The sequence below is a fragment of the Athene noctua genome, chromosome 3, assembly GCF_965140245.1.
Source record: "Athene noctua chromosome 3, bAthNoc1.hap1.1, whole genome shotgun sequence".
NCBI lineage: Eukaryota > Metazoa > Chordata > Aves > Strigiformes > Strigidae > Athene > Athene noctua.
In genome coordinates this window covers 84403469-84427556 of record NC_134039.1, presented here as the reverse complement: position 1 = coordinate 84427556, position 24088 = coordinate 84403469, and the positions used below count along the sequence as shown (strand labels likewise).

The window sequence follows — 24088 nt, the reverse complement described above, 5'->3', positions numbered from 1 at the left end:
CATCCAAATATGTGAAATATTATTGTTGGCCAGTTAAATGGAGGAACAATGAATCATGGATCTCTGCATCTCTACAGCAACTTCTGTCTGATCTTTAGTGCCCTTTCTTGAATCAGAGGGCTAAGATCATGGTCAGCAACTCCTAGAGCAAAATCCAGTGAGGGATAAAGAGAAAGGCCCTGAATTTAGGAACTAAAGGTTTGAGACAGTGCAGAGAAGTCTTTGGAGAGCTTATAAAAGGGGAATGGCACCATCAAAACAACTGGGTCACTGAAAATTTTTGCACAGATGTAACAAATGAGTAGAAGGGGAAGAGGAAAATTTCTGCCAGACCAGCAGTAAACTGGGCTTGGAGGAAACCTTCAGCAGAAAGGCAAATGGAGATCTCAGATATGATGTGGAAGAATTTATAACATTTTAAACTGAGGAAGACAGTTAACGCTGCAGAGTTAACACTGCATGTGCCGAAAGGCTTTATGCTGTGTCTGGACGATTTCACACAACTCTCAGGGTATTTACTGGCGATACTGCGTTTTCACATGCCATAATGACATCACTGAGATCAATATTTTCAGATCCAAGATAACAGGTCTCCTACTGTGAACTAATGTTTGCTTCCTAAGTGTCACGTTGGCTTCTGTAGAGTACTTATAATGTAAATTCGCACTGTTTCTGACAAACTGCACAACCGCACGTCTTTCGCCAGTTGTGTTGCCTGAATCTAATCTCTTTCTGAGTAACCTGCTCACATTTTCTTAGTTCAGCAAATGAAGACTCGTTTTAACAAACAGCTACGTGCATAAATGGCAAACAATAATTGTCCCCCGCGGCTTTGAGATCGTACTCTGAATGTTCAGAGCACTGGACTGGGTCTGAGACTGGTTTATGAAGGCAGCTCAGTGCCACCATTTCCAATCCATAAAATGATGATAGAATTATCCTCATTTTGCTGTACACTGTGACTTAAGGCTAAAAAGGAGAGTATGAAAACTTTCATTTTTATTGTTTTTCTCTTACACTGCCCTAAATCAGACCTTCACCGAGGACTGAGGGAGTTTGAGCAGCATGAAAACACTAAAAATCGGAGGAGAGAGAAACTTTTGGTTTTGAGCAAAGCAAGCTGGAAAACAGGGGCACTTGTGCACAGGAAATTTTGTCATTTCAAAATGCAGTTTCAGTCTGAATCAGAACAAAACCCCAAGAGTTTCCAAATTCCCCTTGAAATGGAAATTCTGAGAATTTTGATCTGGAAACGCTGAAGCAGGGTGTTTCTGATGCCCACCTCCTGCCCCAGACATGCCGAGCGAAATCAACTTTCTTGTCAGCTTGCAGCGGTGCTGCCACCATCTTCCCTGAGGAGGTGGGAGGTTTTCTGGGGATACCTGTGGTGCCATCTCCCCTGGAGCCTCTCTGAGGATCACTGGGGTCTGAGCATTGATCTGGGAGCCTTCATCACTGCTGGGCTGCTTGGGCATTGCACAGCTGGATCCTGGCAGTATGCCGGATGGTTGAAAGGGCTGTGTCAGGAAGATGGGGGAAGGTGGAGGCTGTTGGCAAGGTAGAAGAACAAGTTCCGTGTCTTGAAAAAGGCAGAACTTTGCCCTGAAACTATGGGCTGCACCCTCCTCCCACATGGACCTCCCCAGGGTTGGGATGACACCTCTGGAGTCTCTTGACAGAAAGGGTCGTACTTGATATGGTTATGAATGACACAGCTCTAAAAATGAAATCTATTTAGGGGATATCTTCCCTGAATTCCTTCTGCAGCAAGACTGGAGGAGAAAATAATTAGAGAATTGGAGACCTGGAAATGCCTGGAGGAGCTGTTGCTTGGTGAAGTCCTGAAGTCTTTGCTCACATGCCTTTATACTCCCTAGATGGGCACATATTTGCCATGCCATGCTGTTATTCCTATTAAAAAAAAAAAAAAAAAAAGTAAAAACAAATCTAGAAAATGTGTAGGTAGCTGCACATTAAGGCTGTGACTGAGAGGCAAACCTGTACTCTTTCACTGCCTCCTTGCACTCCTCAACCTCATTTTATATCTACTGTCTAAATTGTCTAAGACACAGGCCATTTTTGGCCACTTACTTGTGCATAAGATCCCCACCTATTACTGTTTTTTATTTGTCATTGCAATCAAAAAAACCCCTATTTAAATTCAAACTTAAGAAATTATTTTGTCTTAGGGTGGCAGGAAATGTTTTAATCAGGTTTCTGCAGCGATGCATTTAAAGGGCTGAGGGAAAGATTCTGCAAGTCTCCGTGAATTGTAGAGCTGGGATCTCACTCACTTGTTGGGGCATCTTATAGTAGATGTTTACTCATAGGGGTAATTCTGCAGGCTGGGCACAAACAAATCATGCTGCTTGGCTTCTGGCTCTCAGGGCAGAGGAGGACAGGCCTCTCATAGGTGCTGTGTTGTAGCTTCCAGCCCTACGTAGAGGTCTCTGACACCCCTGGGTGTCTCAGATAATGGCAGATACCCATCTTTAGGCAACTGGATGAATCTGTAGGTGTTACCATGCAACCTGCTGCCTGAGCTCCCAGTAGAATCCTGGCCTTGAACCCTTCCAGGGAGGGGGCAGCCACAGCTTCTCTGGGCAACCTGTGCCAAGGCCTCACCCCCCTCACAGGGAAGAATTTCTTCCTTATAACTGGTCTAAATCTACCCTCTTTCACTTTAAAGCCATTCCATTGCTCCTTGTCCTATCCCTACACCCCCTGATGACGAGTCCCTCCCCCCTTTCCCACAGCCCCTTTCAGCCCTGGGGGGCCGCTCTAAGGTCTCCCCGGAGCCTTCTCTTCTCCAGCTGAACCCCCCAACTCTCTCAGCCTGTCCTCACAGGGGGGTGCTCCAGCCCCTGAGCATCTTTGTGGCCTCCTCCGGCCCTGCTCGAGCAGGTCCATGTCCTTCTTACATTGAGGGCTCAGAGCTGGACACAGCACCGCAGGTAGGTTGTCATGAGGGTGGAGTAGAGGGGAGAATCCCCTCCCTTGCCCTGCTCATCACACTTCTCTTGGTGCAGCCCAGGACACAGTTGGCTTTCTGGGCTGTAGGCACCCATTTCTGGCTCATAGTCAGTTTCCCATCCACCAATATCCCCAAGTTCCCTTCTCCTGGGGGCTGCTCTCAAACCACTCCTCACCCAGCCTGGATTTGTGCCTGGGATTGCCCCGACCCATGTGCAGGACCTTGCCCGTGGCCTTGTTGAACTCCACGAGGTTTGCCCAGACCCACCTCTCCAGCCTGTCCAGGTCCCTCTGGATGGCCCATCCCTTCCCTCCAGTGTATCGACTGCACCACACATCTCGGTGTTGTTGGCAAACTGGCTGAGGGTGCACTCGATCCCACTGTCCGTGTCACTGTCAAAGCTGTTAAACAGCGCCAGTCCCAACACCAAGCCCTGGGGACACCACTTGTCACTGCTCTCCACTTGGACATTGAGCCACTGACCGCAGCTCTTTGAGTGTGACCATCCACATGATGACTCATTGCAATATGCAAGCTGATTCTTGCACTGCAGACTTCTAGAAAAACACATTTTCTTGCACTTGGGTTCTGGACCATGGTATAGGAATAGGTGTATTTCCACGTCCTGGGGAGGGTTGGGGCTAAAGGATTCCTTTAGATTGCAAAGATCTATTAATTACTTCCATGCTTTGGAAATATCATTGCCAGAGATTCTTTTTCTCAAATATTTTTAGTTTCTTCCTCCATATTAAAGGTTAGCTGTAATAGTACACATATGATGGGAGCTTTAGCACAGGTCTTTAGAATATACCTTCCTGCGACACGTTCCTGAGTTTGTGATACTTTTTGTCAATATGAGAGGGTAACAGAAAATAAGTTGTGTATTTTTCAAAGTTTAGATCGATGTCAAGAAGAACAAGCTGCTATTCAAACATCCAAACCAATTTATTATTATTATAGTTTATTAGTTGTTCCGTGCTGAGAAAATCAAAAGTCTACCTAACAAAAATATCAACCACCACATCTCATGTAAAACAAGAGAGATTGGCCATGGAGAAAGCACAACAGTGACGGTGTCTTGTTGGCCACAGCCTCTTCCAGTGGTGGCGTTTTGCTCCCAGGCTGGGTCCTGCTGATTTCTACTCCTCCCTTCTTGTTGTATTGAAGACTCAAGCCTCAGACACAAACACGTCCCCTGAGGCCCAGCAAGCCCTACTGAGAGGTAAAGTACAGCTCCACTGAGAGTTATAGGTCCTGCTAAAGTACGTATACAGCTCCTGTGTTGTATGTGGCCTCGGCTCAGACTCTCTATGTAGAAATTAATAGCTAGGAAAATTAAACCCCATAATAGTTGTCCAGTATTGCTTACAGGTCCCTCACCAGCAGCGCATCTCCCTTAATTTCCGAGAAACACAAAATATGGAGAGAGACCCCCTGAGCCAAGCTGGCTAGGGAAAGGAGGAAAAACCACTGGAGCAGCAGGAAACATATGACTCTGCTCTTGTTATTTGCATTAAAATGTGCATACTAGGAGTAGATGAATTATTAACCATCTCCAGTGAAATGCCCTGAGCAGGACAAGCCATGCCAGCCTAACTGCAGTGCTTAACGGAGGTACGTTAACAATAAGTAACATGCATCAGAGGAATGAGGCAGAAGAGCTTAGTACCACTGCTTTCAGCCTTCAGAGCAGCAGACAGGTGTGAAAACCTATCATCTACTGCATAAATACAGATTGTTGTTTGCTCCCATACAAAATAACAGCATGTAATAGACCGTTACATACCCATCTTTATAAAGATACATAGTACAAATAAGTCCTATTCCAACAGGAATAAAAAAAGCCATGGGAAGTATAAATATCAAGGCTACGGAGTGAGAATAACTCAACAGGAACACAAACCAATGACAGATACACTTTTATCACTAAATAAAAAAAAAAAAAACAAAAAAAAAAACAAAAAAAAAACAACCTACACTCAGATCTCATGTTCTAATTCTCTAAATTCTCCGAAATTACAAAGACAGGATTCATCCCATTTTGCTTTTGACGTACGCCATGTAGGCATCTACAGCTAATCTAGTCAATCTGGGCATTGTTTATAGACCACGCAGAGGAACAGGTGCCTTTAGACCATGAGTCATTTGGTCTGTATATAGAAATGTACATATATATGTGCATATATATGTGGCATAAATAAATACGCACATGCATATATATATATATATATATATATATGTAGGCAATACGGTGAGTTGAACTGCTTTCTAAAGGGACTTGTTCCTTCCCATCATCTGCCTCAGACACAGAAGTGTGCATTTTGTAGATGAACCCCATCCGACTAGGCTGAATGTGGCTAAAGAGAGGCAGAAGACTACTCAAATTTCACTAATTCCCAGTAATATACGTACACGTCGAGTATCGTGTATGCGTGAATCTGTCCTCACATGCTTTTGCACTGGGTTCTTTGGTGCTCTGCAGCTACGAAAGGAGCTGTCAAGTTAATGAACTGCCACAATCTGCAGCATCCTTTTCTGAGCTGGAGGAATAATGTAGTAACTGTTGTGGAAGGGGCTAGTCCAAAATAATTGGGAAGAGGTGGGTGATGACGAATGCACGTGTCTACTGAATCATGAGGGAGTCCGGTAAAATATTCAGCTTATGTGCAGAGGGTGAATGGTTTTAATTTCCTTTTTGAAGACAAGCAGTGTGAGGAAGAGAAAGCATGACTGCATTTGACCTGTCTGGGTAGGGAAGGGATGGGGGATGTCAGGTGTGCAGCATCTCTCTTTGTGGGGAAGGTGGTGTGTGGGCTGTAATGATGGTGCCATCATCTAACGTGCTTGGTCCATATGCGTGCCTTGTCGCTTGGGAGAGGCTGCAGTTATATTAGCAACACATCTGCTATATGGGAGGAGGAGGAGAAGTGTTTCTGGGAAGCAGTTTCAGGCAGGGCTCTTTCCCCGTCTGTCAGTGATGGCGTGCACTCCCTCCACCTGTACTCTGTAGGTAGAAAGTCATTCTGTCCCTGTAAGAATTAAGTCGTAATATTTTCTGCCTCTTTCACACACTGGATTTGAGTGTCCAGGCTTCCTCCTCGTCTGCCACCGCTGGTCTTGGAGTCGCTGGTACAGCCTCATTTCTTCTTCAGCAAGCCATCGATTTCATGAGTTTGGATCTGAATGCCACAGTTCCCTGAGAAGTCTTCTCTACAGCAGGAAAAAGACTTTACTACAGCTGGTAAGAGGCAGGTTTTCTATGGCTTCATTTATATTTACTACGAGAACCCACACAGTACTTTTTGCAGAAGACACCACTTAGTATTTCAGTTACTATTTCATCTGGTAACGGCTATTTCATCACTTGTTCCACCACAGGGTCAGTGAATTGTAGATCATTCCTGACAATTTTCCACCTCTCATATTCTCAGAAATCCCACAGTGGCCCAGGCAATCTGCACCATGATTGACCATCTTCACTAAAACATGTTTTAAAGCGTTATCTACACTCTCTGTCGCTTTATCCTATTTCGAACTGGAAAAAAAAAACCAAAACACTGCTGATGTGGTTTCACAAGGTCCTCCTCTCCTCCTTTTTGAGAAAAATCCCCGTTCAGCTGAAAGGCAGAGCCCAGCAGTAATTAGTAAGTAACATGAAATGGGGATGCAGATGAGCAAAGAGAGAGGAGAGAAGGAGAACTCCCAAATGTCAAATAGGGACATCTTGGATGAACCAGGCTGGGGAGCCTGTGAACAGGAACAGCCTTGGTGCATCTCAGTGTAGTAATAGAAACAGCGAGGAAGCCAGACTAAAATAAGTCTGAAGTACAAAGTTGTCATGACACGACTGAGAAATCAGGGGGATGAAGAAGAATTACGTGGTCGTGGTGGCAGATGCTCCACCAGACTTCCCACAGGTTAGCCAGCAAGAAAAGACTGATTGCGTAATCTATCTGAAACCAACGTATTTCCATAATTAACCTTAATTTCCCCACAGGATTCATTTTCCACACATTATCTGAGCTGCCATTCTCAATTCCACAATGGCTCGGACGAAGCTTCCTTTTTGATTTCAGAGCTCTGACTCCTCTTTTTCTTGTGCCAGCATTTAATAGCTGAACAAGACAACCCAAAATCCAGGGTCACTTATTTTATACCGGAGAAGGCATTCAGAAAACTAAGCAGTGCAACAGTGAGATGGCTGATCTGGTGGATAGCTCTTCCAGTGCTAGGGATTTTTATTTTTTTTTTTTTAGATTTCACATTTTCCTGGTTCCGTCCCACTGATCATATTCTCTGTTTGGTGAGTCACACAAAGACAGCAGGAATGACAGGCAGAACGAAAAAGATAGCTGTCGAAACAGAAAATCAATATGGTTAGCACCTGGTGTTATCTTAATTATTGCAGTTACTCCAACTGGGAGAAACAGGCAAGACCTGAGATGGGGGTCTCGCCCCCAAGCCCAGAGGGAAGAGTTCTTCCATGCTGCCCATTGTTTTGCTCCCTGGGGCAAACAGGACCCAGCCAGAGGGTACGGGGGCAACTAGAGACTGACCACAGCAAAATAACCAGGGGCTGCTGATGCTGCGGTCTCTGGCATAATCTGCGATACTCCTCCCTCCCTTTCTTTATCTCACTCCATTATTCCTCTTTATTATAATGTGTGCTACAGTTGTCAGCAGACTCCAGCTGGAATCAAAACCCCTTGTACAAAGTCTTGAGCATATGCACAGTAAGAGACAATTTCTATTTTAGCAGCTAATGGCTGAATGGATGATGGGGAAGGAGGAGAAAAAAATATCTTCAGACTGATCTAAATGTATCAGTTTAGTTGTGAGGAAATATTTTATTTGCCCATCTTTTTTTACTCCTTTGAAAATGTGAAAGAAACACATCATTTAAATATTTACATTTTTTTCCTTTTTTTTTTCCTATTTAAGTTATTCACTAAATCCCCAGAAAGTCTTAGAGAAAATAAAAAAATCTAAAAATTGCTTAATTTAAAAACTAGACTTCTAGTTCTATTTTTTTTTATATCCCTTATGAGTTCTTAAAAACTTCTTTATAAAAAGCTTAAACAGTCTCTGCACTTTCTTTATTGACTTCTCACCCAATATATGGACATAGATGTGTCTTGCAGTATATTTATCAGTTCTTATAACAGAGATGGATCTCTTCTGTAGAACAGCAAATTGAAAGGCGAAATAACTGCTCTGGGGGGTGAAGTCTGAGTCCAATTAACAAAATGGCATACCTGTCACTGGCAGTATCACAGATGAAGAAAAGGATGGATCAGTCGTATCTATGAAGAGAGAGGAGTTCTTGAGTTTTGTATCTATTTGCTCTTCTGGCAGAGAGCATCAAAGCAGTGATGAGGATAGAGTCAGAAGAGCCAGATCATTCCAGCATCGAAGCAGTGACAAGGGTAGAGTCTGACAGCTCTCCCTCCACACAGAAGACTTAATAATTGCCATGTTTGGTTTTTGGCCATCAATAGATCTTTCCAGCCTGGCTATTAACATATTTGCTGATCTGATATCTGTCAATTATGTGAACTATATCTTCCAGGGAATGGGATCCAGCTAAGATCTTTATTTCATAGGAAAAATGGCTTTAAACAGGACCTCTTTTTTTTTTTTTTTCCCTGGAAATGTAGCCCAAAACTCGCCCAGTGCTAGAAATTAGTTTAATTTCTCCCTTATCCTGAAGAGGAAGTTCTGAACTTGAGCCAATATGAGATATGGCCAGGCTTTTAACAAGAGGTCCTGTAGCAGTGATCTCCTGATTGAATGCTGGGGAAAGAACTGAGAAAGGGGAGCATATTCCTTATCTAGCCCCATTAAGAACATCACATCATAACAAAGAGGAATGCAACGCTTTGTGGGAATAAATATTTGGTGCACTAATTACAAAAACCTGACTTGGCTCAGGTTTGAGTGTACTTTTGTAGGAAACTGGAGTTGTTCTGTTGAATTAAAGGCCAAGATGGCCTCTTTCATCATCCAGTCTCATGTTTTTCATACTCCTAATTTTAAAATTTTCAAATATTTGCGATTTATGACTATTCAATAGGTTGTATCAATTTCTAGGACTGATATGTTGACGGGTTATTTCCGTCATAGCAAGAAGTTCTTTCATCCTGATAGCACAAAGTGAAATTATCAATGGAAAAAAAAAAAAAAAAAAAAGCTGTCATGAAGGAGGAGGAAAGACCAAACAACGAATTGTGACTGCTGTACCTGGAGCACTCTGAACCGGGCACCACGGGGAAGCAGATGGATCTATGAAGAAGGGGAGAAAGTCCTGAGTTAATGATGAAATAGCGTGTCCAGTGAGTAAGGTGATTCATTCTTACACTCAGAGTAGCAACGCAAGGCAACAATGGCCAAGTGTCACCTGGAAGATTGCTCTGCAGGCATTCTCACCTACTATTGTGTAGATGTGGCCTCTGAGATTGTCATCTGGGCTCTGCTTTAGTCACTGAGGAGAAACAAACCTTTATAGGGTGCAATTCATCCGCGCTATGATAGACATGAAATAGGGCAGCCAACACAGCAGCATCAACATCCATTTCCCTCTACTGCTTATAAAGTCCAGCTCAGATGTGGGCATCTATGCAGTAGATAGTTCTGCAAGATTAATTTCCCCTTAAAGTCCCAAGTACTGATGAAAAACAGATTTTTCCAGTCCCTGTTGGTAGGAAAGGTCCTCTCATGTTAACCTTGCATTGGGTCCCACCTCTAAAATTCAGCTCTACCTCAGAAGAGGTTGGGAAGATATTGAAAGCCTGAGGACTGTAGGGATGGATGGTGGACATCCTTCCACCTCCGCTAGCTCTGCCTGCCACCCACAGAGGGCACAAGACCCTCAACGATATCACAGATCCTTGGGAAAGGGGCTCTATTTTCTCTCTGCATATTGAACTCATGCATTGTAGAGTTAGGAGAGACGCCATCAGAAAAGGCAAGTAATTTTCATGGGGTAGAGGTCATAAAGGTCTTTTTTCTTTTGGCATTAACCAACCTAAGGGCATGAAAGCAGAGGTTCTGTAACCTCACTGGAGAGCCCTGTTGGTTCCCTGAGCAGTGGTGCATGTTGAGCATTGCTGAATCTGGGTCCATAAGGGCTGCAGTGCAATACTGGTGGGCTTTTTGCTGTCTCTTTGTTCAAAACAACACACTGGGTGTTAAATCAAGAACTGAGCCACGTCACTCAGGTTTAGCTACGGACTAGCTAAGCTCTGGATCCTAAAACTCTGAACAATCACGAGGAATGCTTAGATATTCCTTCTGGAGTACCTTACTGTGAAGTGGCTGTAGATGACCTATGGCTGCCAGGAGGAAGGAAAAAGAGAAAGCCTTATTCTACTATTTTCTTCCCAGTATATGACAGAGTGGCTCTATCTGCTCACAGATTCCTGCAATTTTGCAATTAGTATGAAAGGACACCCAAGACAAAGTCACCTCCTGAGATGTCATCTCCACCAGCCAGAGATGACATCTTTATCAGTGTCGGAGCCCTGAGGGCCCTGATCTCTCCATCTCGAACCCCAAGCAGGTTGTTCCCTAGGATTGATGTGCTGAGTTGGAGGGTCTGGACTCTGCATGAACATGCCAAAGCAACCATCTTACCTGGCTCAATAGTCTGTGGTGGCCACTCGTCACTGTCATTGGTGCATCGCATGTCAAGGTGGGTCCAGATGATTGTGCCATTCAGCTTCTTGCACCTGAGGGTGCCAGAGGTGGGGGGCTGCTTATTGTAACCACTTTGACATTTGAAATGTAATACTTGTCCCACGTAATACTGTTTGTTCAGGCTTAAAGAGGCATGTGGAATTGTCTTGGGTGGACCACAAAAATCTGTGGGATCACAAGACAGCACATGGTTAAAGCAGATAGATTTTTACCTACTACTTTTGTTCTCAAAACAACATGATTTTTATTCTTACAAAATATAGACAAGCGGGATATACCAAGCATGTCTAATTCTTTGTTGGGATATAAACCACTAACTCACTTGTTCAGCCAAGATATGAGAGCAATTGTTTCTTTCTCCCTGACTGTCAAAACAATTAAAAATTACTCATCATTCTTACACTGCTTCCATGGAAATCAGTGGGAGAAGCGTTACAGTAATGAATGGGCTCTTACTTACCTTTCTGGCGAAATTCTGAAAAGTTTTCTCTTTTCTGAGGTGCAGGGCTCTGTGGTTTTGTTTCTGGCTTCTGTGTAAAATCTACCTCTGTCATGGGAGCCGTTGACAACAAAATTTTCTCATCTATGGGAGAAGTTACATGCACTGAATTACAGCAGGATGAATAGCAGAACAAAGCCAGAGCACTCAAACTTTTAGAGGCAGGATAGAGTTGTTGCAAGTTCTAGATTGCAAAGTGAAAAAGATCATTTGTTAGAGCAACTCCCAAATGTGTCTTACTCTAACTCATCGGAAAACACCTCAAATGTAGAAAAAGGACAATAATCACTTACCAATGCATTCAAATTTCTTGTAGACCCAAGAAGCACCCTCCTTTTCACTCTGACACCGAATTCCCGAGTACTGACCACTTCTTCTCTTGTAGCCACTGTCACATTCATAATAGAGTCTGGTCCCCAGTGGATACATTTCAGCAGTAATATCAGCAAATTCGGTCCTTGGAAGAGTTGGGCATTTTTCTGCAAAGAGAAAGCCTGAGAATCAGGACAGCCTGTGCATCTACCTTATTCACCAAGGACTTCCCACATCTTTCTGTCTTATCAATACCAGATCATGCCCAGAGCTCGGTGAAGTAAGCCTAATTTCACTCCCTGCCACAGGGCTAAAATCACAGCTGAGGGATTAAACTGGATGTTATGAAGGGAACATGAGGGTAGAAAAGCCAAGGAGAGTCTCTGAGTGTCTGATGAAGCTATTAGTTATTTTACGTGAACATTTTTTGTTTTAATTTTAGAACAATCCTGCCATCCAAAGCTATCTTCACACTGGGGTTATTTGTTGCCATTGATTTTTATCAGGATAGTTTTGTTCAGGATGCAGAAAAATCCCTTGGGAGTATCTCCACCAGGTGACATGAAGCCTGTATTTGTCTACACATTTTCAGTTAGGAGGGGCCGATTCAACTCCCTTGTGCTTCTTCTAGAGGAGAAAGGATGCTGGAGCAACGATGTTCCTGCCCCCCCCTGCCTGAAGCAGGCTGTTGAGCCCTTTCTTTCTGCCCCCAGAAGATGGGCAACATGAAATCCTACCAACATTTTCTTACCGAAGATGTAAACAGTCATACTGTAGAGTTGCTGCCTGCACCAGAGTGAATCTATGGAGTGAGGCATAATAAGCAAAACTAAGCCATTAAAAGTTGCAATCATCTATAAGCAAACATTGGAAAGGGGCGTAGACTCTCAGTTCTGTCTGAGCACGCCAAAGAGCAGCTTACTGTGAAATAAGTTTGCAAACCTAAATATAACTTGTCCCAAAACAAGGACGTGAAGTGCTGTGTCATCAGCGAATCACATCTAAATATACTTCTCAATCAGTTGGAATGAATTAAGTTAGATCATTTCAGTGCACTTGAAAAGCCCACTGAAGCTGAGCTGGAGACCCAGAAGTTGATAAAGGCACTACTTAATGATTATTTAAGGCCTAAAGGCTGAGAAATTCAAATATAAAACAGGCTGGTTGCATCAGGGCTGACATTCAGGATCTTTGGGTGCGTGATCTGTGGCCCTTTACGCTTATGCATAATAGTAACAGCTATTAGGAGTAAAATTTCTTAGTCATCATGTCTTCACATTTTTTTTTGCAGCCATAATTAATGCAGCCTTAGCAGCCAGCAAGAATAACTGCAAAAGGGCCTTGAATCCCTGATAGTTGTTCATCATTTGGCATCTGCCCTTGACTCCCAAAGTGCCTTCTCCTTGAAATAAAGCCATGCCTTGCCAACAGCAACCCAATCAGTGACTCCCAGACCCAGTCCTGCCATGCCCTTTTCTTTCAGAGCCACCCATCATTTTCTCGCTTTGATATTTTCTGCCCTTTTTACTTTTCATTATCTTGCTGCTTCGTAAAAGTCACAAAGTTTGAGGAAGGCAACAATGAAAAGTCCTGTGAGCGGCTTAACAGCTAAGCTGTGTAAGGGATATTTTAATCCCCTTGTATCATTGTGTTATCAAAGGATTTGCCTGTAAACTACATCAGACTGTGGCTTCAAGAGAAGAGACTGTACCCGAAATAGTTAACCACATGGTTTACCACAGACTGTCAGGGTGATTAAAATTAAAGAGTTATCAGATTAGTAGCAAGTTGAGATCATGTACTCTCACTTTCCCTGAAAGCTAAAAGCATGTTTCCCTCAAGACTTCAAAAGCCTCTTTGAAGCAGACTGCAGATCTGAATCTCAGCACGAGGCACGCAAACCTACAATTCTTTAGTCTCTTCTTAAGAAAACCCACAGCATTTAGCCTACTCATCATAAAGGGCAACTGTTGTTTTAATTGATGATCAAACGAAGTTAAGGTTCTTCTGAATTTGCGTGCGCCAGACAAGGATTGTGCAGAAACGCTGCGCACAGGTGACGGCGAGCAATACCCATGGGGCTGGTGCTCTTGGACCAACACGTCCGCGTTGCAGCTGGATCTCATCCAACACTCCTAGGATCCAGCCTTTTAATTTCATCCACATCATGCCACTTCTTGTCTTCTCACATCTAAAACACTGCAGTATCGACTTCTTTGGCCTTTACAACCACATTCCTGTCTCTGATCCAGAGAGCACTTGGAAAGATGAAATTCCTAGGTCTCATTGTGGCCTTCTGTGTCCTTCCTTCTGTTGCCATCTAACTGCTTCAGTGTCACATCAAATATTTTGCTCCCATTTTCAAGAAGTTTCTCCTTATCAGCCATCATATCCTTTCAAACATGGGCTTCTTTTCCCATGTTATATCTCCTCACCAACGTGTTTGATATCAGTCATCAGGTGTTGGGTTTATTGTTGTACCAGTCCTCACACTGGGAGGAGTCTCGCATGAATATGGACATCTCAAGTTGCCATTATTCCTCTTTACTGTCTTTAAGTATCTTCTATATCTTCAGATATGCTGTCTTTTAATATCTTACATATCTTCAGATGTGCTTTGTTTTAAGTAGTCTTTTACCCACCGTTCAAGAACAGGTAGGCACCCAACACGCTGATCGCTATTCTGTACTTGCTTGCCTGAAATTCAGATCCTAAACATTTTGTGTTTGTACCACACTTACACAAATGAGTCCTAGCTATCAGCCAGGGCTCCAGACATTGTGGCACTAGATGTGATAATAACTCGTGATAATGACTACACACTCAGTAAAGTCTACCTGTAGTTTCACACAGAATCACACAGAATCATTTAGGTTGGAAAGGACCCTGGAGATCATAAAGTCCAACCGTTTGCCTAGCACAGTTCCCACCTACAGCATATCCTTAAGCTCTAAATCGACCCTACTCTTGAACACCTCCAGGGATGGGGACTCCACCACCTCCCTGGGCAGCCCATTCCAACGCCCAACAACCCCTTCTGGAAAGAAATGCTTCCTAATATCCAGTCTAAACCTTCCCTGGCACAACTTGAGGCCATTCCCTCTTGTCCTGTCACTTTCTACTAGGCTAAAGAGACTCATCCCCAGCTCTCTGCACCCTCCTGGCAGGGAGTTGTAGAGGGTGATGAGGTCTCCCCTCCTCTTCTCCAGACTAAACAATCCCAGTTCCCTCAGTTGCTCCTCATAGGACATGTGCTCCAGACCCTGCACCAGCTTTGTTGCCCTTCTCTGGACATGTTCGAGTAACTCTGTGTCCTTTTTGTAGTGAGGGGCCCAAAACTGAACACAGTCATCAAGGTGCGGACTCACCAGCGCCAAGTACAGGGGGACAATCACTGCCCTAGTCCTGCAGCCACACTCTGGCTGACACAAGCCAGGATGCCATTGGCCTTCTCGGCCACCTGGGCACACTGCTGGCTCATATTCAGCTGGCTGTCAATCACCCCCCCAGGTCCCTCTCTGACTGGCAGCTCTCCAGCCACTCCTCCCCGAGCCTGTAGCCCTGCTGGGGATTGTTGTGGCCCAGAGGAGCTCCCAGTGCTTTGACATTTAGCAGCATCACCAGTTCAAGCTAACTGCTGTATTCAAACTCCCATCAGGGGAGAATAAGCATCCCTTAAAGCTGCAGAGGCCGTAGGTAGTGGCACAGAGGTGTGAGGGGGTGTTTCATGGCACTGGACCTCTTGGGATAGCGTGGGAAGACTGTGCAGAGGAAGCCAACCTGGTGGGGTTTGGATCATATTGTCTACACAGCATGACCTCTGGAGTGAATCATCCCTAGAACTTCATTCCATCTTTGTGCCTGAGGAAACTGCATGGTTTGCCCCTAAAACATCTCTGCTGTGTGGGTGATAAAAGAACCGAGGGATGGGAAGAGGCTAGGAAACTAGGGAGTGGCAGTTCCCTAGAAATTAGATTTACTCCTTGACTAGATTTCTGACTTAGTACATTTTTCGGGGAGATTCAATTTGCTTGCTTTTTTTTTTTTTTTTTTCCCTTGTTTTGCACCTGGTTGGGAATTAGTCTGTCAATTTGTTTCAGTTGGTGTGATATGAAAATACGAAACTTATAAAAGGCCAACACACCGACACATAACTTGCCTCACAGCCTCTGATGGCCCAGTTTTGCACAGCCCAGCTTCCCTCTGGATCCTCCATCCCTCCACAGCTGCTCCAGCACTACACCACTGCTAGTACTGGTTTAAAACACTGCTCTCGCATCACCTTTAAATCTCTTGGGGTTTTGTTTGCCTCCTCATTTTCCTTCCCTACATCCTCCGACTCTCCATCCCCGTGGCAAGGTGCTGTGTGTCCCTATTTCCTTCTCTCCCAACCCCACTGTCCTCTGTCCTCCCCTTCCTCTACTCACAGGCTTCACCAGCCCACACCTACACACCATCGCTCATCTCCTACACACCAAAAGTGTCCTGTGACTCCACTTCTTTGTGCTTAGAGGTACTAATGTGATGTATTGAAACGGGCCAAACAGAGAGGTTGGTGTAATGGCATTCACAGGATTTAGCACCACTATCAGTTGCAGAATCGCTAGAATACACAGCTCTCCTTAAGTCAGTTGGGAATCTGCATTTTCGGTGCCTACAGCATTTCTGGGAAGTTTGGATCTGGTTTCAGATATTATCATATAGTGGATGGAGACATGCCCTTGGTATTAGAAGACGACTGGTGAATTCAGACGATAGAAATCTGTGAAACATACAAAAATAAAAAGTAGTTCTGGTGTGCTCCCAAAATTAAGCTTGATAAATTTTCTGAGACGTGCAAGCCACTCCTTGTCATCTGAGCCACAAGATAGGGGGGATGACTGCTATTCCTGCTTAAGCAACAGTGCCTGATGCCATCTGAGGTGTCTTAGGGCATCTGGGACCTCCACATAAGCTGTCAGATATCGCATAGGAGTTACTTGAGGTTGGTGCCAGGCAGAATACCCTGCCATGCCCTGTCTTTTGCGAATTCATTGCCATGTGCTAAATAAAGCCTAACTGTCTTTGACTGCCCTCCGTATCTAGCATCCTTATATAGGCTCAGGCGAAAGAAACCCACTAGCTAAATCACTATCAGTTCTTTCAGTGCCTGGGTTTCTTCCCTGAGGTTTCCTATTCAAACATGTTACTGATGCAACACAAAACTGCTCATAGTAGATGTGCTGGCAGTATTAGAATTTATGAAGCTCTCCTGCCTATTTCTCTTCCATGTCTGATTTGGCAGAGCAGTGTTAGACAAGGCATCAGAACACCACCTTTTGTCCAGAAGAAGTGAATGGAGAAAATTTCTAACAGGTATTTTTAGTATTAGGTAAACACAGACAGTGAGTCATGTCTTGATAACCTAATCTCAGAATTTCCTCTGTCATGTGGCTGTGTGTCACCAGCGCTGACATTATTCTGATGTCAAGTTAAAAAGGCAAGGTGCAAAAATAGGACATTTTTCCCCTAAATACAAAGGCAGTAAGATGGAATCAGTAGGAAGCCAAGTGTTCTGAAGAGCTGGGTAGAAGCAGTAGAAGAAACCAGGCACTTCACACACCTGCCCAGTTCAGAGATGAAGAGAGCCTCTCCCCAGAGATACTGAGAAATCAAACCATGACAGAATGAAGACGTTTCTCCAGATGTGCCTGAAAAGCTAATTCAGCCCCGGGCGTTCATATGGTGTCTGAAACTATGTGCTTTCTAAATAGAGCACGTCTCTTGAAGATGAAACCGATATGGGTGAATAGAAGGAATTGATACTGGCCACCGGACTGAAATGGTAATGAACTTTTTCTAACTTCAAAACTTATTCCCAAGGGTCCATTAAGAAGCTAGCTACAGCTCTGCCTGCTTCTTTCCCCTCTGATTAATGTCATTGATTGTCTATGTGGATTTGTAAACTGGCAATAGATGCCAGCTCTGGGGCTTGGACGCAGACCTGAAGTTTATGGCGATTTGCCTGTGAGATTTGGACTAGCTATTCTGTAGATTACACAGAGATTATTTTACAAAGTCATCTGAGTAGTAATGAGTCTGCAATGTAAGGGACAGAATACAATGCAGATGAAATCACCGGGCGCAAGATTTAATGCGAACAGCGGTGGAGGAGAGCTCAGCCTTATGGGGCAGGAACTGGGCTTTAATATTACTAGCAGTGGAGAAGAGGGATGTCCTTATTCTAAGGACTAGGCAGTTCAACGCCTGCTGAGTTTGCTGTACTAGAAGATCTCTGTTGGAAAGGCAGTATAAAATAAACTGAAATATGAAGCAGCGGGAGCTGTCGGTTAACTCTTCGTAGAACCATAGAAAATTAGGTTTGGGAGAGATGCACTTCTTTTATCTCTTGGCTTAAACATGCTAATTAGCTTTTTGATATTGTCCTAGGCAGTTGAATCTAAAAAATCTAAAAAAAAAATTTCCATATACGCAGGGTTAGAGTTGGTTTGACAGTGGGCTAAGCTTTCCCATGCTAAGCATAATTTAGCCTCAGGAACCTGTGTTCTTAGCTCCTTCTGTAAGAATTGCAGCTGGGCAGACCTCTCTAGACAAGTTCTCCACTGTGCTTAAAGGTGTTTCTCTCTTTTTATCAGCCACAGTCGTGGATGAACGCTCTTACATGCTCACATCGATAATTACCGGTGGCTTAGCTAATGCATTAATATAATTTTAAATCTCACTTCGCTGTGAGTTCCAGCAAAGCAGATGCTGTTGTGTCTTCTGCTGACCCAGATGTTTCTTGATTGAATATCTGTCTCCCCTCTTCCTAAACACAGTTATCCCCCTTCACCACCAACTCACTCTCGTTTTAAGGCACAGACTAAGTGCCACCCAGCTGACAAAAAGCAGACATTTCAATTCCTTGTGTAGTCACTAGAAATACACTCACAGAACATGAGTCACTGCACCCTTATCTGCAATCTGGTAGATGAACGGTGCCCTGAAAGAGCTACTTTCTCTCCCGTGGCTATGAAGGGGGTCCACATGTCCAGCTCAGTGGAGAAGATGGTGCAGATGGTTGAAGATGAATCTCACGCCTGCCTCTGGCAGGGAGGCTGGGCTGGGGACTTATACTGCAAACATGGAATTGGAAGAGGGAGCATTAGGAAAGAGGGAGAGTGTTTCCTAAGGCAGGGAGAGGGAGGAAAACTAGCTCAAGCGCAGTGTGCTGCATAGAAAATGTACAAAGTGAAGAATGGGGAACACTTGTTTTTCTTATTCTTTTGTTTCTGGGTGTTTATAACCTTCTTGGTTCTGTGGTAAAGCCACAGGACTCAAACTCTTTAAAGGCAACCGCTGCATATGGTATGGTAGCAGAACACAGAGTCTAGTTTTGAGAATATCATATGTGAAAGCCTTGTTTTGGTGTGTGACATTTGGGTTTTGAATAGGTTTGGCTACATTTTTGCTTAAATCTGTGACTTCAGTAACACCCGCCTCTTCGGTATTTTCATCTAAAGGGAAAAACACATTACTGAGAAAGAAAATTGGCTTTTAAACAGCATCGGAAATTCAGATCCTTCTCTTTGGCTGTAACTTTCTGAGCCTTGCCTTTTGTTGGGTTGGAAGGGCAGTAGAGAATATCCTCTCTGCAAATAACTGAACTGGCTGACAAACATGTGTCCCAGTCTTGGATAACAGTAAAAAAAGGTCTCGTGGGAGTCTTTTGATTTCAGATGTGGTTTTTGGACTTGTCTTGTTTGACTTGTGGCCTTAGCATGGTCACTGAGTCTTTTTGCTGGAGTTCTCAAGAGTGGCATGGAAATTTCTTGTTAGTGTTGATGATTTTTCTGACCTTGTAATGCTTGAAATATTGTTCCAAATAAAGAGAGCTGTATATTCTTTATCTGGGGGCTCGTATTTACACATGGAGAACATAAAGGAAAAGGAGAATGCTGCTACCCTGGCAGGGCTGAGCACCAGGGAGTCAAGTGAAGAAAGTGATGGAAGGACTTTGGAAATGTGAGTTTCAGAGAAGCATTAGAGGAGGTGGAGCAAAGACTCAGTAAGCCAGATTGTTCCAAGATTCAGGACCAGGGACAGGAGATGGAAACCATAGGTAGAAAACATCCGAAAGTTGCGCTTTGAAGATACAATTAATGCAATGGGGAAAACAGGAGACACAAAGCTGAACATCGAGGACAAAAGCAGGGACACCAAAACTGCAACCCTTTGGAGGCAATAGTGATCAAAGTCAAAGGTAGAGGCTTTCTAGCAGTAGCTAGAGTGGATTTTTTGCTGTGATGAAGGACATAACATCTCATCTCTGATGAGGTGGAGAGAATATTTCTCCATCTGAAGGCAGAAGCAGATATTGCAGGATCACAATTTTTTAACACGGGTTTTTTTTGTTTGGTTTTGTTGTGGTGGTTTTTTTTTTTTTTAATAGCTGTATATTGGGCACTTTGCTGCTGAGGACCACTGTAGCTGGAAGGTTTATAAAGGTATTTGCTCTCTGGTTGACCTTATAAGAAACACTTGTATGTATTTGACAACTTTAATTTATTCTGCATTGCATTTCAAATCCATGGGAGCGAGCACTAATATGCAAGTATAATGGCAAAGAAATTCCTCTCATTTAAATGACTGAGATCTGGTACCCATCTTGTGTGAATGAAATTCATTTGAATGAAATTCTTTCTTTTGTGAGATTTAATCCTTTCCAGGTTCAACTTGCAAATCTATTCAGTGTATTCCTGTAAGATGAATAGCAAGATGGAAAGGTTATAGGAGCACAGACCAGCTTTTATCTTGTGGCTGACCCTCGCCTAGCGTACTTCAAGCCTCATCCATGCCTGCAGCTTCTAGGCACTGCTGCTCTGCAGAGTAAATGAGATAAATATGATGCTCTTCACGAGAAAAAAAAAAAAAATAGCATTTCTCTTATCTTCTTTAGCACTAAGGTGTGGTTTGATTCATTCTGAATGAATGATTATCCATGCCTTAGCTTCCCCAGATATATATCAGAGGGCTTTGGCCTCTCAAAGTACCTTGAGATCTATCCGTGAAACTGTTCCGTGAAACAAAGGGGGTTTGTTTTCTTTTTTCCCTAACTATATTTATCCCTGAGAGTGCATTTTGCCAGAGACCCTCTTGCAAACAACATATACAGCAGGATCTATTTACAGAGCTGAACTTGCAGGGCTGGGATGAGCTGAAAAGTCTAAGGCAAAATAATATGAATAGCGCTGTATGTACTGAGACATAGCTGATTTTTGACCAGTTTGACCTAGCCTCTTTCCCTTTCATTTGTTCAGGTCTCCTTGTTGAGTCCACTAAAGAGTTAAAACCAATAGGTTTTACTGGCGCAATACTTCAGGCATCTCTACAATAAAAGACCTTAAAGTGGTTAAAGGGGGTGTTTCTACCTTTAGCATGTTATTGGCAGGGAGAAATTAAATATATATATATATATATATAAATATTATGCTTAAACATTGGGAGAGTCATTGAAAATAAAGGAAGCTGAGAAAAGAAGAGCTTAGTGATACAGTGAAGAATGCAATGCTATGCATTTATTCATTCATCAGAGAATTAAATCACATCAAATAGCATAAAATGCAACTGCTCTAACACCCCTCTTTTTTTTTTTTTTTCCAAAAAAACAGAAAGGTTTCTGATAAACGAGTCTTGCTAGCAAGAAATCTTACAGTGTGTCCCAAGCACAGTAATACAGAAAACGTGATATAGGGACCTGACTCATCCCAGAACTGATCCTATTTACATATCTCTGGCTGAACATCTTGCAGTGATGCTCTTGCACGCAGCACTTAAACGCTTGCTGTGGGCACTGGCAATTTATTTGGCAATGAAAATGCCCCTTGAAGGAAAAAAGTACAGTTTTTACTGGCAAAATACTTTAACGAGAGTAAAATCACCTGGAGGCTAAATATTTGTAAAAGTACTTCCTGCATTAATGAGTTTGGGTATAAGCAACATGGTCTTCCCTTGAGAAGCCCTGCCCCTAGTAAAATTCTCAGCCCTGCTAGAGGTGATCCATCAGCACTTACAGCACCAGCGTATCTGAGAACCTGCCTTAGGCTGTATCTGTTCATACCTCTCAACCTGGACATCATCATCAGACACAGAAAGAAATAACACATTTATGGAGCACTGAGAATGTAAGATTTTTTTTTTTTTTTTTCACCCTCTGAACAAAGCAGTTTAAATTCAAATACACTAATATATCACCAGACCATTTCTCAATGCACACACTTGTCGGCATAAATAAGCCAAATATAAGCAGTATCACAATTTATAAATGTGTAAAATTATGCTGAATGAATTAGCTGCCTCCGTTCACAGTTTATAGGCACTACTGGTTTGGAGGGATGGCTGAAAGAATATTTGGTATCTATAGTACCCATAGCAGACTCGGATGGCATCTTTTGACTGATAGCATTGACATCAATTTTATCTGCAGAGGTACTGACATTTCAGTGTCTATTTTTATATTTCCTAAAGTTAAATTCAAAATGGAAAAAAAAAACAAATTCAAAGAACTACCTAAGGTGCACAAGGCTGCTTTGATCTGCCCACTTTTCCAATGATGGGTTGGAGGATATATACATTACTCAGACAAAAAATATCCTGTAGTACTCTGGATTGTCTGCAGTTGATGGTTTGTGGGCACATTTCTCTCATTTCCTTAGAGTCACAAATTCCTTAAGCTCTTAACATCTTTCCTTACGTGAAAGGAGTCAGGATGTTGTGAACATCCTCCAGCAGCCACCACAAAAAAGCAAATTGTATTTTCCCTCCCCAAAAGGCAGAAATAGTTTTTTACCTGGCTTGTTCCCCTTGATGGATCCAAACAAGAGCCACATCAAAAGGCACTTGAGCTCCATGGGACTTGTTCACATCTTTTCTCTGCAACACCGAGGATGATGAAGTTTCTCAGAAGCGATGGGTTGGCGCTGACCAAGCCAAGGGGCCGTCTACTGCCTGGTTAAGCCGATGGGGAGTGTCACCCTGCCTGTGCGACAAGGACTTTGCTCTTTGGTCAGCAAATCGTTGTTTCGCTGGCTGACGCCGCGAGAGAGAATAAAGGCTGCTCTCTGTTCAGGTATTAGTAGCTGTTATCCAGGAAATCAAACTCAATGCTCAGTGTGGCGGAGCATGCCGTCGTGTGTAGGAAGTGGTTTGACACATCAGAGCTACTGACTCCAGAGCTGTTCTACTACAGCTGAGGTCAGTAGAAGGGGGCAAGATTTTTAAGGTGTTTATGCAGCCACTCAATCCCAAGTCTGTAGCTGGACAGGCATTTGAGAGGGACCATCGCTGTAGAATTGTTGTCTGGGGTATGACAATGGACCTCAGACACCCTCTGTGGGCTCCACCTACAAAGAAAAGGTCCTGTGGGGTGTCATTGTGGCTTTCTGGATGTCTTCTGCTAATGATGATAAAGCCACACTCCATTCGTTTTTTTGATGTACGCATGTTTGCGGTTTCTCTGAGTGACAGCTGAGCTTCTGAAGGATGGACAGTTTGATCAAAACAACCTATGAGGATGAGTCTGGCAGGTTTGGAAAGGGTTCCTCTTGTTCCTAATTTGTCTGGCTTTGCCATGCTGCAGTGAAATTTGTTCCAACGATGCCAGTGGAAAACTGGAAATGATCAAGGAAGTATCTCACTTTATGTAGTTTTTCTTCAGCCATTTCCACAGAAATTATTGTCAGTTAGTACCTAGAGGATTAGTTGGGATAAACTTGGGAAAAAAAGATTTAAACTGTCTGTGGTGTTGTATCATGATTATTACATGCTGGACATTTACTTCTCCTTTATAAATCCTTAACAAATGAAATCTTCCTAACAGGTATTCTAGGAAATAGATGTGATACATTTTTAAATTCGTTTACGGCTGCATGCCTCAGTCCTAGCCAGTCGCAGAGGATGCTGTGTTAGTGTCTCTGTTGCTCACAATTAGAGACTCACCTGTAAGGGTGATGGCCCTGTGAAAGGCAGCTGACACAAAGGAGCTTCTTTTGAGTGAGCCCCAAAACAGACCTTTTTGGGGAGGGTGAGTGAAGATGCCACATCTATGAGAAGTTGCACAAACGTGCATCTTCTCCCCCAGCATGTGGAAAGGTGCAAACAAGACTTCAACGCAGTGCTCATGGGAGCAGCAGACAGAAGAGATGCTACAGCCCCTGCTATCTCTCTCCTGATAAATCTCCCTTTGCCCTTTTCATGACAGCTTTTGTGCATCTGCACTGATGGAGGTCCTCTTGGAGGGTCTGTTGACAACAAGGCTTTGGCCAGGAGGTTACAGCCCAAACCCAAATGCAACAGGGCACAGAGAACAATTAAGACTTCTCGAGCAACTGTTGTGGATAAAATGCTTTGCTCGGCCAGGGGTTGCTCGATGCTCCACAGATATTTACTACCTTTGCTTTAGCACCAAATCATATTCCATATTTAATAGGACAAGAGGAAACACTCATGCCGAAGCCCACAGAAGGACTTGAAGATATTTGCTCTTGAAACATCTGTCTGAAAGTCATAGACCCCAATTCTTCACCCTTTTCCAAGATACCTGGTGATATGCAACTGCATATGCAGAACTG

General features: G+C 43.4%; 1 protein-coding gene across 1 annotated transcript; it reads right to left on the bottom strand.

The window, feature by feature from the left end:
* Positions 1 to 7282: 7282 nt before the first annotated feature.
* Positions 7283 to 22358, bottom strand: LOC141958744 (interleukin-2 receptor subunit alpha-like). The gene is made up of 7 exons (XM_074901634.1): positions 22309 to 22358; positions 11462 to 11647; positions 11130 to 11273; positions 10607 to 10834; positions 9215 to 9256; positions 8230 to 8277; positions 7283 to 7326 (listed from the first exon to the last, which is right to left on the bottom strand). The coding sequence occupies exons 1-7, from the start codon at positions 22346 to 22348 to the stop codon at positions 7283 to 7285; spliced, it is 732 nt and encodes a 243-aa protein (XP_074757735.1). The 5' UTR covers positions 22349 to 22358.
* Positions 22359 to 24088: the final 1730 nt, after the last annotated feature.